This window comes from Pieris brassicae, chromosome 12 (assembly GCF_905147105.1).
Source record: "Pieris brassicae chromosome 12, ilPieBrab1.1, whole genome shotgun sequence".
Classification (NCBI taxonomy): Eukaryota; Metazoa; Arthropoda; class Insecta; order Lepidoptera; family Pieridae; genus Pieris; species Pieris brassicae.
In genome coordinates, this window is record NC_059676.1 from 9,750,113 (window position 1) to 9,768,971 (window position 18,859).

At 33.9% G+C, this 18,859-nt stretch overlaps 2 protein-coding genes across 2 annotated transcripts in view; one reads left to right on the forward strand and one right to left on the reverse strand.

The window, feature by feature from the left end:
- LOC123717254 (scavenger receptor class B member 1) overlaps positions 1-10,905 on the forward strand; it is an 81,993-nt gene extending 71,088 nt beyond the window's left edge. The window contains exons 7-13 of the mRNA XM_045673149.1: positions 982-1,066; positions 1,768-1,898; positions 4,692-4,813; positions 5,812-5,946; positions 6,340-6,458; positions 7,287-7,418; positions 7,832-10,905. Of these exons, the coding sequence (XP_045529105.1) occupies positions 982-1,066; positions 1,768-1,898; positions 4,692-4,813; positions 5,812-5,946; positions 6,340-6,458; positions 7,287-7,418; positions 7,832-8,344 (1,237 nt within the window). The 3' untranslated portion in view covers positions 8,345-10,905. The remainder of the gene's footprint in view (positions 1-981; positions 1,067-1,767; positions 1,899-4,691; positions 4,814-5,811; positions 5,947-6,339; positions 6,459-7,286; positions 7,419-7,831) is intronic.
- Positions 10,906-11,853: 948 nt separating this feature from the next.
- LOC123717226 (homeobox protein PKNOX2-like) overlaps positions 11,854-18,859 on the reverse strand; it is a 43,711-nt gene continuing 36,705 nt past the window's right edge. Inside the window, exons 9-12 of the mRNA XM_045673115.1 lie at positions 18,099-18,234; positions 17,229-17,309; positions 16,131-16,250; positions 11,854-15,763 (exon numbers count right to left, since the gene is read on the reverse strand). Of these exons, the coding sequence (XP_045529071.1) occupies positions 16,132-16,250; positions 17,229-17,309; positions 18,099-18,234 (336 nt within the window). The 3' untranslated portion in view covers positions 11,854-15,763; position 16,131. The remainder of the gene's footprint in view (positions 15,764-16,130; positions 16,251-17,228; positions 17,310-18,098; positions 18,235-18,859) is intronic.

An 18,859-nucleotide genomic window follows, 5' to 3' on the forward strand; every position in this document is an offset into this window, starting at 1 on the left:
GAAGATTAAAAAGCTTGAAAGGTGGGTACCTCACGAATTGACTGAAGCAAACCGGCAAACGCGCGTCGACTGCTGCGTTACATTACTGAACCGGCACAATAATGGAGATATTTTAAACCGAATCATTACCTGTGATGAAAAATGGATTCTTTACGATAATCGGAAGCGATCAGCGCAATGGTTGGATCCTGGCCAGCCAGCCAAATCCTGCCCCAAGCGAAAATTAACCCCAAAAAAGTTACTTGTAAGCGTTTGGTGGACTAGTGCCGGTATTGTTCATTGCAGTTTTCTCAAATCTGGCCAGACTATTACGGCTGATGTCTATTGTCAGTAATTGCAAACCATGATGGAAAAGCTAGCGGCTAAACAACCGCTCCACGCCACTGCTACTTCACGACAACGCTAGACCACACACTGCACAAAAGACGGCTACCAAATTAGAAGAGCTTCAATTGGAATGTCTAAGACATCCTCCGTACTCCCGGGACCTTGCTCCAACAGATTACCATATTTTTCGAAATTTGGACAACTTCTTGCAAGGGAAAAAATTTAACTCTGATGGGGCAGTCGCCTTCACAGATTTTATTGATCACCGTCCGACTGGTTTTTTTAGTAAAGGGATCAATGAACTACCTATGAGATGGCAAAAGTGCATAGAAAACAATGGTTCATAATTTGATTTATTAAATATATTATATTTAAAAATATTCGTCTTTTGTTCCTCCTATACCAAACGCCAATTTCATATGTAGGGACCTAATATTATTCTTATTATATATAATTGCTGTTAATTAAAGTTTCCAAATTCAAGTTAATTTAAATAATAACTTCAATGTTTTCAAACGTTTTAATAAAAAAACGATTAAATATCCGTTTATTATCTTAATATCTCAGTTAGGACTCAGGACTAAAGAAAATTAAGTACTTAGAGTCTTCTATTAAATAATATGAGTAAGATTAATAGATAATAATAATTTTCAGGTACAATGATCCGTTAGTCACATTGGCACATTATTTCTATCCAAAGGGCAAGCGACCTAACAGCCAAATGGGACTGTTACTAGCGGTAAGTTTACTTTAAAGTTATATAGATGCAATAGTTGCTTAAACAAATACCAAGATACCGGCAAACTTCTAGAGCATTAAATAAGGGAGTGGGGGAAAGTTTGCGCATCGTACACAGCGCGGGACTCAAACGTCAACTGATTTACCAATCACGAGATCGACACGCCACTCTCCCGAAACTCCCAGTGATAATTAAAAATCGCTTCTGCGCAGGCAAGGCCACTTGTTCAAGATGTTTGCTAGTCTATACTTGACATTTAAAAGCAAATCTTCTTGCTGCATCTTCAAGTCTGCTCTTCGCACTTAATTAGACAACTGGAGTGTGAATTGGAATAATTCAATTTGTCATTGACATGCAAATTTCCTTGTGTGAATATGTGAACAAAATTATATTTCATCAGAAATAAGTCGAAAGTCAATTACGAAAACATTGCCGTAGAAATATTCATCACGAGCAAAAAAAACAGTGGAAATTTAGGCCTGGGCTTCAGATTTATGTATCTGTTTCGTCATCATAGGCATGACACATGCCGTTTATGGTAAGGGCAAGTGTTTATTATGCACATAGACTGAAAGTCCATTGGTGCACAGCGTTTGAACTTAAGACCTCAGGAATGTGAGTTGCACCCTAAAGCCACTAGGCCTACACTGTACAACATATATATTCTATATTATAATATAATCTATAGAATTGTTTTCTAGAGAAACGGTACACTCTCTGAAGTATCGACAATATATGCCGGTCAAGATATGAAGAAATTCGGTTACCTGGACAAGATTAATGGGCTGGACCACCTGCCGCATTGGAAGGAAAAGCCCTGCACTAATATTAGGTATGTTACCTATATACTAATTATAGTTATATATAAATATACATTCTTTCACACACCCACAACCACTCATGCATGCACGTTACTCATAGTGTATAGTCATCATTTTGTACACTTTCTGTTGATGATGGACGGCTAATGACCTGTTACCACAAAGGTTCTACAGTCCTATTATAGGCCTATCACAAAGGTGTTCTATTCCAGAAGAATGCAAACCGGTAAGATATTTTGGAGAATAAACATTGTTATTTATAGATAGATAAACATTTCACCTCGTACAATTGTTGAATTCCAATGTAAATAAAAAAGCCTCCTTGGGTGAATCCTTCCACCGCAGACTTCAGAATAGTCGTAAAAAAAATAAAAAAAATACCGGGTTCGAATCCACGGGAGGGATGACAGAACAGAACATTGGTAATAACAATAAAATACCCTTTGCACTCACTCGGAAAATTCCAGTTTTCTCGCTCCTGACCTTCCATTATGTCATAAATCTAAACAATGTGACATTATCTTGATCTAAAATGGGAAAACCCGACGATGCAAAATAATAGCTAACTGCGCGTCAATACTAGCTGATGCACCCGACTTTGTTTAATTAACAGGCACTATACAGTGGAAAGAAATAATCCCCAAGATATATTAGTCTTGACTATTTTCAAGTTTTCAAATAGACTGTCGGCGCTTCATATATGTTTAATGACTTTTTTTTGGACAAAGCACGCTTCACGAAAGTGACGGCCAACTTCCAGTAATGGAGAGGCAATAACTTAACGTATATTTGTGTAAGATTACGGAAAGTTATATGTTATCCTTTCTGAATATTGCTATTATTTTAAAAAAATCGCGGCTGCATGGCTTCTACACAGAACCTTCGAACCAGACCTTTTTAATTAACAAGCCTATCTTTACGTAAGATATTTATATCTCATGAACAACACAACATTAACTAGAGAAAATATATTTTAATAATAAATGACGTATATAACTTAATTGTATATGACACTAGTAAGTACAACAGCAGGCAAGAAACAGAAGACTTTGTAGATAAACACAGCAATTATAACTTTTTATAGTTTTTGACACAACACAAAAAAGCTTTTGTCATTTGTTATTTTTTCAATCATAAACGAAAATAGCTTAAGAGCCTTAGTCAGTCAAGTTTAAACAAACGCAAAAGGAAATATATTTCCGACATGGTCGTTTATTTGTTTTCCTTAATTTTTATTTATTTAAGAATAACAGTGACTATTAGTCATTTTCTTATTAAACAAAACAGTTTTCTGCAAACCTTTACATAAAAGTTTATTTTAAAATCCATGTTAATATTTTAATGCAAGACAAAAATAATATTTTACAAGAATATTTTATTTGTAATAATAATGTTTGATCTTTAACTTGAATGAAACATTACATCTCCGTGGTAAATTTTATATAAAATAACCAATCAGGTTACTTAAGTTATTAGATTCAAATCACTTGCAGTCATCGAAACTAGGGAAAACATAGGGCAAAGATGAAAAAAAAACCTATAGAATCACTCAATATTACTCTTCTAAAGAACGAATAATAATAATCGAACGTTATTCAAGGCTTTAGTACAAGATTCGATTTCGAACAGTAAAATTAAGTCTCAGCTGGATTACGTAAAGATGGTCCCAATTGACGTCAATTGTCGATACCATAATGAGTTCGATACATGCAATTTAATTTTATAACTGCAAAACAAGACTTTGCAGGTGAATGACCAGTCAACGTACGGATAGTGATAAATAAGAAAGGTTGGGAAAAACCCCTGGGGGCCTGCGTACACGATTTACGGTGGATGTTTCAAAAAATTCCACTGATGTCGTCAAAATGTATGCTATATACTTAGTTGTTATTATTGGAAATATGAAATACACATACACACACACACTTTCACACCGACACACAACACAGCCGAATTAGGTATTACTTAGTTAAATGCATTTAATAATTTTTATTGTATATTTCCTTTCGTCATCTTTGAAGCTTTTTGTATTATGTATTCCAGCTCTGCTTTATCTTGAGTGTAATTATTTTTTGTTATTTATAATTTATGATATAATTGCGAAATAAATACAGAAGAGGAAAATTACTAAAAGGTGTTTCTTAAACATATACATAGTAATTTTTTACAAACCAAACATACACAGAAACACACCAAATAATAATAATAATCAAAAATAAGAACAACAACTATTTTTTTTAAATAATAAGTTACATTTTGAGTGTGTGATGTGTGTGTTGTGGTTGTAACTGGCCCTGGCTCAGCAGAAGCAGGTGGAGCAGAGGTATTCCACAGCGCTGGTCGTTCTGCCAGAGACAACAATAGCTAGTTTGCGCCTCAGACGCAAAAACAGAAAAAGAACTTTAGAATAATCTAATAATAGAATGAACGAGGACGTTTACCGCTAAACATACTTCCATATTACAATAGGTATAATAGTGACTATAATAACAACCTCTTTAGGTCTTGGCCTCAGATTTCTGACTTTAAATAGGTGACTGGTGCCTGAAACATGCCGTCGACATTTTGGGTCTAAGACATATTTGTTTCCTGACGATGTTTTCCTTCACCGTTCGAGCGTTTAAATGCGCACACCGAAAGAAAGAGTCCATTGGTGCACAGCCGGGGATCGAACCTACAACCTCAGGCATGAAATTCGCACGCTGAAGCCACTAGGCCAACACTGGACGATAATAATATAAATAGCTATTAAATATATATTTAAACCGACAATATTGTATGTTTTAATTTAAGCAAACTTTCAGGGCATCTGAAGGATCTTTCTTCCCCCCTCGATCAGTCACTAAAGAAGACATCGTTTATATTTACGACAAAGACTTGTGCCGAATCCTACCCATGAAGTATCGTAAAGATACGTATAAAGACGGTGAGTCGATATGTTTTAGTGACACAAAGGTTATATGTGTAAAACATTAACGTTGCAAGCTTTGGCCTCAGTATTATGTTTCTTTTTCACTTTTCTTTATAGGCAAGTGTGCTTCTGGTGCCTGACATTGGCAATTAAGTCTTTGACGTTTTGAATTAATCTAAATTTCGCCATGCGTCATTAATTTCGTCGAATTAAAGCAACATATACAAATAATAACTTTAACCAAAAATGGGATCAACTCAGCTTTCAGTTGTCAACAGCAACATTGTTTGTCAATGGGCCTTTACTATATTGATTTGCGCAATAACAAAAAAAATAGAGTAAAGCTAGTTATCGAACGCACAACCTAAAGTATTTTCAAATTTAAATTGAAATATTTTTCGTATTGTCGTAGACATGAAATTCTACTGGTTTGTAAACAAATATCTTGGTTATTACAACACAATATAAAATACTATGTTAAATACAGTATAATCTCTATATATTTCAAAGGACCCAGCATTGTTTTTCGCTATATGCAAGAGAATGAGAACGAGAAAATATAAAAAAATTACCAATTATTTTCTTATCAATAGGTATTCGAAACACATAGATTCTGTTAACTTTGCTTGACGTGTTTTGCTTTGCCTATATTTTTTTTTTGAGTATTCTGTGCATGTCTTGGGATGTGTTGGAATCATCTTCATGAAACAATAAGATTTTTAATGGCACACATGCAATTAACCATAAAAAGGCGTGGCGGTATTTTATGACCTCAGGTATTTTTCTTAGAAATTTCGGCACCTCAAAAGGTTAGTTTTGTAAGCTGTTAGTATGTTGTTGATGTCTAAATATGAAAATATTGTTGCGTTATAAAGGGTGAATTAATGTATGGGTTTTGAGTTAAACCAAATAAATTGACCTCATTTTTACGTTAAGAGAGTTTTTCGTTATAACGAATAAAGTTATAAAGAGTTTACACTGTATATATTTTTAATCATCTCTATTAATTTCAGGTATTAAAGTAGGTTTATACACACCTCCAGAGTCAACGCTCGAGACGGCAGAACTCAACCCAGACAACAAATGCTACTGCGATGGAAATCAATGCCCCAAACGGGGACTGCAGAACATCAGTCCTTGTCAATACAGTACGTTCCTTCTTCGTATATTTTACATATTTGATTCGTCAACTTTTCTTACTGGAAACCGGACAGACTAATGCGGTACTTTTTACGAAACAAATATTAGGGCTTGGCTTATGCCTGAAGTTCCAAAAGTGAAGTACATTCTCTATGTTAGATGTCGCATTTACAATATACTAATTATTTAAATATAAAATGCAAGTTAAATATCACCAGCTTACTTCTTATAAACATAAAATAATAAATAAACACACTGGAAAATTGATATGTTTATAAAAAAAAAACTGAAAAATTTATCTTTATCACGCTTTAGGAGTTGAAAATAGAAAAAAAAACACGTTTATAGAGCGTTGACGACTGACACAGTTAAAATATAAATATGCAATGTTTAAATTTCAGATGCACCAGTATACCTATCATACCCACACTTCTATGATGCTGATCCAAGTCTACTTGAAGCGGTGGAAGGTCTCTCACCAGATAAAGAAAAACATGAAAGCTACTTCTTGATACAGCCTGTAAGTTTATAAAATAAACAACAATTAAAATCGTTTAGTATAAAATATAGGTATCCTCTCATAAATCGTGATATAAACAGCTGTCCTTTCGCTCATGAGCAATATTTTCCAAGATTAAGCTTCAAATAATAATCATTTAGTTTAGAGGTATGTTTATAGTAGTATGTATTGTAGGTCCACCGCATGGATCTACAATAATAAAATCTATGTCACCTTAATATTAGAAATTATATTGACTACCTGGGAAGTGAAAATGTAAAACGAAACGACAGGTTGTGATTGGTCAACATCAACTTTGCATTGTTCATTATTTACACTATTATATTCGTATAATCTAATTAAATTTATATTCGCGGATGTTTGGCAGACCCAAGCGAGTTCTTCAATACAAAAACCCCCCTTGAGTGTGTGCTGCAATATTTCAGGCTACTCGCTTTTAAAGAAATTGCGCACAAAGTTCTCATGTTATTTTCACACGTGTATATATATCCTTTCTAGAACATATTTTGATAAGAAGTTCATTGTCCTCGTTTTAACATATGTCATTTTTAAGAGCATTTTCAAATTTCAAGTAATACCAATCTTATTAGTCCTTCTAGCCCGCTCTACAACCTTGACTTGCGAACTGATAAATTTAGAATAAATTAAAAAAAAAACAGTTGTCGTTCGTAAGTGTACTTGGATACCAATATGAATAAAGTCAGTATGAGTTTGAGTCTCATTGTCCAATCACAAACGCACGTTCTTCCTCTGTAATTTAACATTCTCTCCGTATTTGTTAATTTAACATTAATCATAAGTATTATCTAAACAGTTAATGTTTTACAGAAAATCGGAGTCCCGCTTGAGGGTCAAATTCGCGTTCAGCTAAATTTGAAAGTGGATAGCGCTTCAAATATTCGCGTGAACAACATTCACAAGTTTCCTGACATGGTGTTCCCGGTGATGTGGCTCCAAGAGGTAGGAAAAAGTTTTTTTTTACGAAACACGATATTTTAAGTAAAGTAAGTAAGTAATTTCTCAATTGAAACCGGTAATTACCTGACATCATAACCACACTGAGGGCAGCTCTCAAGAGGAAATTATTCTTTTTTGTATATATAGGCCATTTGATAAAGGTTCATTCACTGGTTGGATAACAAGGATCGAAATGCACTCGTGAAGGTCGTATATTTCCTATAAGTATATGTACGCAATAGAACGACTCAATTACATAAAAAAATATAATTATTACTAACATACATAAAAATTAAATTATTATTTAACATACGAACAAAATTTGACAGAACCAAGTATTTTTTTATAGAAAAAAACTTTCCCGGTGTCCAAGCTTTTAGCTTTATCTACTTTCTAATTCGAAACATACTTTTCAGGGCATCGAAGAAGTAACAACACCCATATGGCGTTTAATATTCCTCGCCACTGCATTTGGTCCAGTCTTCGCTCCCATCGTATCCTACTCTTTAATCATATGCGGAATTCTTGTCATAATCTACGTCTTTATAAAAGCCTACAAGAAATTCGTAATAGGCCAAAACTCGATCGAAATAGTCGAACTTGGGCGCGAAACTCTTCGCCGTGGTTCAACATTGATCATTAACGGATCAAAACTATTAAATCACAAGGAAACGTCGTATCAACCCTTACGAAAGTCAACTTCAACAACAAGTAGCGGTGAAGAAACGCTACAAGAGTTAAATTACATTGATAAATCGGAAAATTTAAGTCAAAGTTTAGATGAATTAAAGAGCATATTGAATAGGGATTTTGTTAAGAGTAATTTTAGTGAGGCCGAGAGGGAGTCGTTAATACACGCAGATAATACCTTTATTTTATCTGAACATAGGCGATATAGTGTTTTTAAAATACCGGAGAGTTTGAAGTGAGGACGCATTTGGGCCACTGAGTGAGGAGTTCAGAGGATTTTGATGATGAACGAACTTATTTATTGAGAAAAAGGACGTTTTGTCGTAGTTCATCTAATTGTTATGGTGTGTCAGATTTAGGTGTAATGTTGTTTGTAAGATCCTGCAGCAGTTTTGGCCTCGTATTATGTCAGTTTCTTTGATGATTTTTCTTTAAAATGCAAGTATGTGATTGACCTTTTTTGACACACGTCGACTTATGAATAATTTCCAGTTGTGTCTTAGTACTAAGTATGACTCCCGTATGTCAAAAACGTATTACATTTGATACTTTGCTAATTCTCAAGTTGACCCTAAGATGTGTCACTATGCTTGCAATGTTACAAATAATCTGTGTAGTTTACAAAGCACTAGACCTTTGATTTGTTTATTTTAATTTCACATTAGTGAAACAATTTTTTTTAATGGTAATACTGTATTAACACTTCATGGAATTCTTAAGAAAACTCAGTGGCTAATAAAAAGCGGGAAAAGTGAGTTACCTCACTGACTGAACAGATTCCGATTTTAAAGGAATCGACTAGTTTTTAATTTAGCTTGCTCAATAGTAGTCTGGCCTTAGATTATTTAATAGTTTGTAAATGGCCCTTTTCTATCTAGTATATTAAACTCAGTGCCTTAAAAGACAACCTTTGACGCTAATGTCAATTATTTATTTTAAACAACTCTTCTACAATCTGTTAAACTAAGCACTTGTCAAAGTCATAACACTAAACATGTTTTGAATACCTTTGCGTAATTTGAAATATGTTTGAGTTCTATTAGCAGTTTAAAGAATTTTGAAATGGAAATATTTTGCTGAAAATTATTATTTTTTCTTGGAAAAACTTGGTTTTATGGGCCAACATTAGATTTTGGACCTACAGCGTGTGTAGAAACATATTCTAAAAATGTTAACTATAAAATGAACACTTTACCCTCTCTTTCATATTAAGAACTGTAACAGTCGGTGTAGGTCCAATTAAAGCTCTTAAATACTAATAATATGACAATAACTTTGTATGTACAAAAGTTTAATAATTGCCAAACTTTAAATTATAATTTGGGATTTAATAACAATCGTAAGTTTACATTCAAAGTTTGACAATTATATATAGGGGTAAAATATTAATATGTAACAGAATTTCCTGTGATGTTACCAACATTAAAAATCCAAATTATTTTTAGAGGAATAGTTATTTTATACTAGTCCTGTACATATTTAAGTATTGTGGTAACACTGCATAAAAATAAACATTTAGCTCGATAGAATAGGATCATAGTAGATCCTATAATTTGATTCATACCATATATACCTACCTAGCAAAACAGGTAATCAATTTACGACGCAAAATAAGCATTGCAGGGTTACCAACTTAAAATTTTTGGTGATGGATGTCTAGTTCTAGAAAATATTGTCTGTGCCCACGGTATAAGGAAGATTATACACGTATTGTACTTAACTGTTTAATATATACGATATGGGATTAGAAATTATATGCAATTTAATTGCCATTAATTGTTACCATAAATGAAATTTTATTTAAAGATTTTGGGACATTGAATTTTATATTTTAATACGTATTATAGTAGAGGGACAAAACTAATAAATTAATTTTGAAGAATGAATTGTAACTTTATTAGTTTTTCTCTCACATTAATTAAATGTTACCTATATAATATACTGAATGATTAATATAAGAATTTTATTTTGGAATGATGTAGTTAGTAAATAATATAAAACATCGTAAAAGCAGACCACAGACACATAATTTGTGAGTTCTATAAATTCCCGCTAAATTTTATAGGCGAAGATAATCTGTGGTTCTCGGACCAATATAAATTTTCCATTCTTTTTGTATTAAGAATTAAATTATTCTTGCCCCCTTGAATAATCGTCCAAGCCTATTGAATATTGCCAGTGTATTCCAGTTAGTATTTTAGACGATTTGTATAAACCATGTCACAAATACTTTTAAACTATTATATTATATGCACACGAATCTCATATCTTGTCTTGTTATAATTATTTTCTATATTTTCGAATAATGGTTGATTTATCAAACACGAAAACATCGTATGATGAAATTATTCAATAAAAAATTAATACAGAGTCTAACCATAATCTATGGTTATGCTCCTAATAAATCGTAGATATATATTGATCACCAAATACTTAGTTCTAAATCTCTATAACGTTCATTGTCTTAGCAGCGAAACTGTGAGTTCTGTTTCGAGACAACGCTGTTTTCCCAGTCATCAAAACAGGATCTGAAACGCGGGGTGATAAATCTATCCTATAATAATTTATTGATATAGATTTCTTAAACGATTGATGAATCAACCGCTGTTGTCACAAATTGCTCAATGAATGTGTGTTGAATGTTTGTATGTAATATTGAAACGAAGCTCAATTTTATTTAGCTTTAAAGCCGAAGACTTAGTAATACATTCCATTATGTACTTTATCGGATGGGCGTAAGGACTAATATTGTAAATAATTTACACTTTTGTATCCAACTTCGTTTATAATAAAATATTAAGTGGAATTTGTCTGTTATTTACAATTAATTTAATTCGTGTATTTAGACAATTCGTAATCAATACCGTGGACTGTGAAGCGCGCCAAAACATCGATACTGACCTAAGTCCGCTTACGACTCATCTGTGTACCATTTGCCGAAAGCGAATTATTCTTATTTCGGCCATACTTATGTGAAACTGATCGTGATAGAATGCAACAGATAAAATGGCCGTTCACGAATGATATGTACCGATCAAGTGAGACTCATCGTCCTCAAAACCATTTATACACTGTCATGAGAGGCGTTGGACAGATCCCGACAAAAAAGGCTCGTAGGAGGCCTCGACACACACTAACGGATCCGGACGATCCAATTACCGTAGCAAACGTTAAATTAAAAGCCGCCCGCGCGGCCAATAATAATAAAAATAGCCAATCACAGATTAGGGTAAAATACCGCCTTCACAGGGGAGGGCGACGACCTTCGCACTTCGCTCACTTCAGTGAGCTTCCGTCCCGCCCATTCATGTCATGCGATTGACCACCCCGCGACGGCCCAAGCCGAGGTTCGAGTCTCACAGGAGACGCCCTTGCGCTAGCCGCGGGATAAAACGCCATTCTGGCCGAGCTACGCTCGCCAAAACAGCCCGAGCTGAGCTGTAAAGACCCTTAAGGCCAACAGCGAGATTCCATTTAAAAAATAGCGCTGGACAGAAACCGGTAGAAACCGTCCGCTCCACATGTTTCCATGCCACGTGTCTAACGAGAGAGCGTTAAAACAATTATATATATATTACTGGACACTTTTTGTGTAAAGAAAGTCAAAATAAATATTTTATAACGTCCATGACTACTACTTGTTCTAAGAGTGGCAAAGTTACCCGTAGTAGAACACACAGTCAGCGTATCATAGACAATGTGTTCTTTTTGTGCCTAAAATGCAGGTAAATAAAATAAAAAGTAGGCATGCGAAAACGATTATATTTTCAGCAAACTGTACAGTACATAGGATTTGTCAAAATTGGTGTAATTTTTAATTTTTTAACGACATTTTCATCGGCAATTCTGACAAATCTTACAATTTAGGCATTTCATAGAAGTACAAAAGTACATAGCGTTATTGACTAGTAAAACATTATGCGATATTTATACATTAATCAACTTTTACTCTAGCCATAGACGGTCACAATACTATACAAATATTGGCAGATTATAAATCTAACAAAAATATTTCAATTATCAGACAATAAGTTACAGCTGAGCATGGGGGCAGACACATTTATGTGTCGTTTTTATTGCTTACACATTAGCTGTATAGTATAGTATACAAGAAACCCGTAATAATTATTGTTTCGACGGGAATCGAAATGACCGAGATTTACAAGTCATTTTTTTATTGGAAAGTAACTTAATATTTTCATAAGATATTTAATGAACGTGTTTAACATCCAACAAATACAATTAATATTTTAAACAATACATATCTGATAGTATTATGATTCACCTATGAATACAACTGAGCCTAATTTAGTTCAATCAAACTTATAACAACTCAATTGAAACGAAAAAACCGAAACCACCATTAAACGATTCAGACAAAGAAAATAACTTTATACATCTTATACAAAGTTTCATGAGTTGTTAAAGTTTGAAAAAACTATAAAATGTCTAAACAAGCATTAACCTACAGTATACTAGATCGGACTTTTCTTAGAATAAAACATTATTGATTAAAATAGTTTAAAAATACATTTTTTATATATATACTATAGATAGGTACAATCGAATTAAAAGTTTATAAAAATGTTTATCTCACAATTTTTTACGTATATCCGTTGTTTCGTATAACAGATTACATTATCATCTAAGATTTTAAAACAATAGCCTGTGATTTAATACCATAGACCAAAGACATAGAGAAGATTAATGAGGTATTATATAATGATTACGTTTGAATTCTATGACTTTTTGACGTGACAGCGTCTAATAAATCGATCAAAGCCGGTTGCACGAACGACGATGACTCATAGTGCCGTTACGACGTTCCACTTGATTGGTCTATGCGACCACAGATTCACTCCTTTGTCACCATACAATGATAATGATTCAATTTAAAAAACAGTATTCAATCATTTCATCCAATATTATGTTATGGCGTTGTCACGTCAAACTGTCATTCGTAAAACTTTTAAACTTAATCTACAACTAAATGTCAATTATTAAAAAAAAAACAGTCTACATGAAAATTCTTCAAACCATAGAACAAAAGCTTTTATTAATTTTACCATGATCTCGGCTTTGGATACTTAGGAAAAAAAACCTTTTCAAAATCCCATTACGTGCGTAAATTTTAGTGTACATGTCAAACAGCACGCACAGCTCAAATACATCTGTGCCTTTCTCTATATCTATGGTATAGTGTATCTTTATCACACTTTAAGACAAATAATACGTTTGAATGTATAATGTAATACATTCAAGAATAATTTAGACAAATTTATATTTACAAAACGCATCAAAGAATATAACGAAAACAATTGCAAAGGGAATGGCACAGAAAAGTCTATGCACAAGAAAGCTTCAAACTTAAACGAAGCCCCAGCCAGACATCTGCATTCACCGTGAAATCTTTCTCATCTCCCGTACATAGAACCCACTTTCTTATAACTCCCTCACTACTCAGTTAAAGACTTTAATTTAGTACAAATGTCAGTTAAGCTTACACGCTAAGAGTCACAGCTTAAATCACGTTTAACCAATTTCAATAAGCAAACGTTCGCATATTTATAACTTTAACGATAACGTCTCGCTCTTTAATATAAAACTCATTACTTAACGTTCTTCAACCTCGCACACGAGCTTATACGTAACTGAGTACGCCACAATGCGTATACGTGCCCGAGGCCCAGAGTTTACTATTTCAATAGTACGCAAATAAAACCTGTACAATTAGGACTTGATTAGTATAAGTAATTAAACAAATTAATTAATTACTAAAAAACTTTTAAAGTCAGATATTATTGTGTGGCAGTAGGTGGATGTTTATTGTGAGAAGTCAATTCAAACAGCAAACTCGGGGCCTAGTAACTTCAGGATGGTCAAGACGTAATATGATTCATATACAGCTATTTGTCTCTGTCTCTCAAATCGTATTATCCTGTATTGAAAAGAGACATCTGTGAGGTGTGTGTGTGTGGTTGAGTTGTGTTCGTGCAAAACGCGCGTTCCAAATATGCGAACGCTCTAATCATATAACAAAATATCTCTCTTACGTTAATTTTTAAAATAATGGAAGATCAAAGCTTATTGAAGACAACTAATTCCGTATACATATGTGGCATTGAAAATATTATTGCTTCAACCACAGTGTTAAAATTTCGCGACACGGTCCTATTTATAATTTTAATTACATACTAAAATACTTGAAATCGCTGTTTTGTTGGACATAGAATTAGAGAACATTATTTGATAATTATTTAAAAGTGGGTAGAACTTTGGACTAGATCAGTGTTTCCCAACGTGTGGCCCGCGCCCCGTAGCGGGGCAATTTCATTGTTAAGGGGGCCAATCGAAATCAGCCAGATATACAATGTTTTGAGACTGAAGATAACCAAATTGGAACCTAAAAGAAAATTTCTGTGCGGCATACATCAAGAAACTCACTAAAATAATAAAGACAAATCTATATTAAAATTATTTAGAAAAATTTACTTACTGTATTTCGTTAATAAAACTGTCCTAATGATTTCTTCCTAAAACCAATAATTTAAAAATACTATCTTATGTATGTTACATAGGCATAAGAATCTAAGGTTGGGATACACTGGACTAGATAGAGACTACGCCTCGGGCGTCAGAATGAACTATATACAAGAACGATATTAAAAAAAATTGATACATTAGCCGAATTCCAATTCCAGAAACAAATGATTGGCAGATTAGCCAGATTCTTTAAGTGGTCAGTACAGCTAAGTAGAACCTTTTTCTCAAAGTATTTTTCGTACCGTAAATATACCTGTCATATGGATTTCAAATTTCGAATTTTGAGCCATTCTATCCTCTATGCCTACGTTGATAACCTATCGAATACTGTCATGACTTTAAAATTTAATTCTAAATTTAAAATTTTGTCGATATTTTAACGTATACAGTTTTAATGGGTATACATTTGCATTTCGTATAATTACTCGTATATCCTAATATGGCTCGTAACTAAAAAGAATTATTATGAGTATATAAAAACTTATTTGTACAAATAAATACGATTTGTCTATGGACGGTATTGTCTAGTTCTGTGGTAAAAAATATTATTTATCACTATTACATGTTTCAGTCGAAATCGTGGAAGAAAACTAAAACTATTACTCACAACCGGTGTAAAAATTGACGATACATGATACAAAGCATGATTGAATCAACGCAATGAAACACTGGGTGTATTTTTTGCATGGCAACACCAGTTATTAAATAGGTGACTAAAAGACTTTACCGTACAATTTACAAATATAATCGTTTTCTTGTTCAATGTAATGTGTCATTAGCATACGAATTATGATTTATGAATGAGTTGAGAATGCCTAGTGTCTGGTGTTGCCATATAATTGTTTAAAATAATCAACGGTTAAATGGACATTTTAATTTACGCAGTTTTGAAACCGATTTTTTCCTTTAATAACACAAAATCTCATACTATCAAAACTCGTGACAATAACACTTTATATGACACTAGCCTCAAATGTTTTAAAACGTCCATTTAAAATATAGGTACATACAAACATATTAAAATAGTGAGGTATGGCGTACGTATACATGGTTCTAACTTATAATCTATGGTATACACAGTATGTCTTTTTTGACGTTCACTGTCATTTATTGCCCTGAAAAAAAAAACAAATATTATTTAAAGTTTTAAAAACTAAATTGCTGCTACTACTATTTCGTCTCTTTCTATTACAGCGTAAACACGTTTGATAGAAAAAGACTAAATATTTCTTTAGTATAATGAAAGTGATATGAATGAATTAGAATTTAGTTAAATAATGGAGCTGTTATTTGTTGGTAATTATTAATAACGGATGAAAATAATTGAGCTTTTATATAATACATGGGCGCATCAAGTGTGTGAGAGAGAGGGCCTCCGAGAGCGAGAGAGCCATCTAAAGTTAACATAGACAATGATATTCTATAAGGCTCGGAATAATAATTACATTTAACCAAAAATAGTCTAATTAAAGCTGAGCTTACCTTAGTGCATTGACTGCTGTAATGGCGGATAATGTTCATTAGTCTGTTCGTTCACCGCCTCCTGCTCATCAGCAGACTGATCACCTTCCTGCTCTTCATCCTCTGATGATGAAAGGAGACCTGGAAAGATAACACAAAATATACATAAATGTCTGTTCTGTTTCCGAGTGATTCGAGCTTACGAGCAAGTTGCAAAACAAATTTTAGATAGATAAAACTGGGTAAAAATAAAAATATATTATTTTCGTTAAATGTGAAGGCATATAGCAAGTACAGATTAAAGATGGACTGGAATAAAAACTAGATAGAAGATACCGAAGCGTTAGCAGGAAGCGAGTGGAGAGAGAAAGCCATCAATACAGAAATTTGGAAGCTGGAAGAGGCGTGGTTTTAATGTATAAAGGAAGAATGGTTCAGGCCACTAATGTGTGCCCGAAACATGAAACCGAACTGCCTAAGTATTCTTATGAGTTTCATCTCTCAACAGTGTAGATATGGAACAAGGCTCTAATATAACTGTTCACCATCCTGTGTCAAAGTCAAAAATCATTTATTCATACAGGTAACACTATGTACACTTATGAACGTCAATAAAAAAGAAATATACATTAAATGGTTCTAATTTTACATTTACTGCCAGTTCTCAAATCAAGGGAGAACGGAAGAGAAGAACTGAAAATAAACTCTCCGCCACTCTTTTTAATCGCCAAGTTTTTTTTTTGTATTCACAACGTTTGTAAGGAGCTGCAACCCTTACACCATGTTCCCCATGACATCTTAAGTAATTAATAATAATAAAATAAATTTAAAACTAAGGTTCGTCTCAGATTGTCAAAGATCCTCTATCAGCAGGAGGCATGGTGAAATAGGAGCACACACTTACATTCTCGTGGGAATAACACGCAAATACATAGTCGAAATAACTAACATCATACACATACAGGAATTCAAGTTCGACCAGTCACCACAAGTAGCACCCGTTCACGAGTATGACGCATGGCCAGCCATCGGCCCCTCGCCATATTTTAGGGAGACAGACAACCCGACCCATGGACGTGTGAATTTAGAATCTAAATCATTTATATATAAAGGACTAACCAGCAGTGTACTGTGGATTTGTGAGCGCATCTGGCCAATACCTTTTGCTTATCGACGAGCCGTTTTTGCTCTTTTTACCACCTGGAAAACAGACATACAATTATACATTAATGAGAAATATGTTATGTTATGACATTCTATTTACAGTCTACAATACAGTCTTTTGTATATTGATTTGTTATACATGAAATATCTTATATCGTAAAAATGGGCGTTCAGGAATTTTGATCAGCAATTTTTCAAATAATTACCTATAAAATTGTATCTCTCATTCATATTCACTTGACGTGTCGTTACATATAAAAACCCTCAAATCTACAAAAAATTATTCAAAAAAATACAGAATCTAAGACGTAATAATCGTATCTGTAGATTTGTGTATGGGAGCGTTCAAGTGTTACGTAACTAATTTTGGGGGGGGGGGGGGCTCCTCTTGTAAAACGTTACGATACGGGGCGGGGATTGAATTACGCGTTATTTTTTATACATTTTTTTTTCCACTTCCCAATACTTTACACCACACAATGGTAAATTTTTAGGTATAAAGAGTCACGGGGGTGGTCACGAAACGTTTTACTATTGGATACAGGAAACGTTACGACGCGTTTCATGGGGGGGGGGGGGGTGGTGTTGTCGAGAATCTCCAAAAAATTGCGTGACGTAATACTTGAACGCTGCCTGTCAGATTTGTTTTTAAAACACTTTGCGTGAATGATCAAAAAAACATACTTTCATCAACCTTTACATAATAGACAACATACATAGACTACATAAAATTATATATGTCAACAAAGATCACTTTAAGACCTTTTAAATTTGTACTGATTTTTGCAAAGAGGTTTCGAATACCGTTAAACCCGTATCTCGTACCTGGTTTATCAGAACAGTCCAACATAGGTTGTAGTATGCGTCGTCGCGCGTTGATGAACCAATTGTTAACTTGTAATAACGTGAGCCGCGTTTGGGCGGCCAACGTACGCTTCTCCTCTTCGGTTGGGTACGGATGCTATAAAAAGAAAAGAAAAATAAATATCCGATTACACCAAGTACGTATATTTATATTAATTGAAAAACTTATAATGGCATGGCTTATAATGGAAAGCCTGTGCGTTTGGCTCACTCAGGGTTTCTTAGTTTTATAAGCGTGGCGATTTCCTAACTCCAGACGTAGTAACGCTTCAACTGTTACATTGCTTTCATTCGTTACATCCTCAAAATCCTCTATTATTTAAAGCACCTCTATGATCCAGCATCCATTTTGGTCCTTCGAGCCGGAAAAATGGACTGCGTAGTAGAGATCAGGTATAACGACACCCAGGCACTAAAGCCTCAGACGCCAAATACCAAGCTGATCAGCGATGGAAGCAACGGTTTTAAAAGGGTAGGAATCATAACAAAGCTCAGCTGTGAGCAAGCGATAGGCGGAGGAGTGTATCTGAGAATATTTTTCTTCTACGGCGGAGGGTAAACCAGACAGGATTTGGAGAATGAAATGGTTGCCGTCTGAACTCCAAAGAAATAATTAGTTTAATATCATTAAAAACTCTCAATAGTCCTATAATTGTTAAAAAAAATGATATTTAAATATCACTATATAAGAGACTATCTGCCCCGCGAACTTCGTTTCTCCT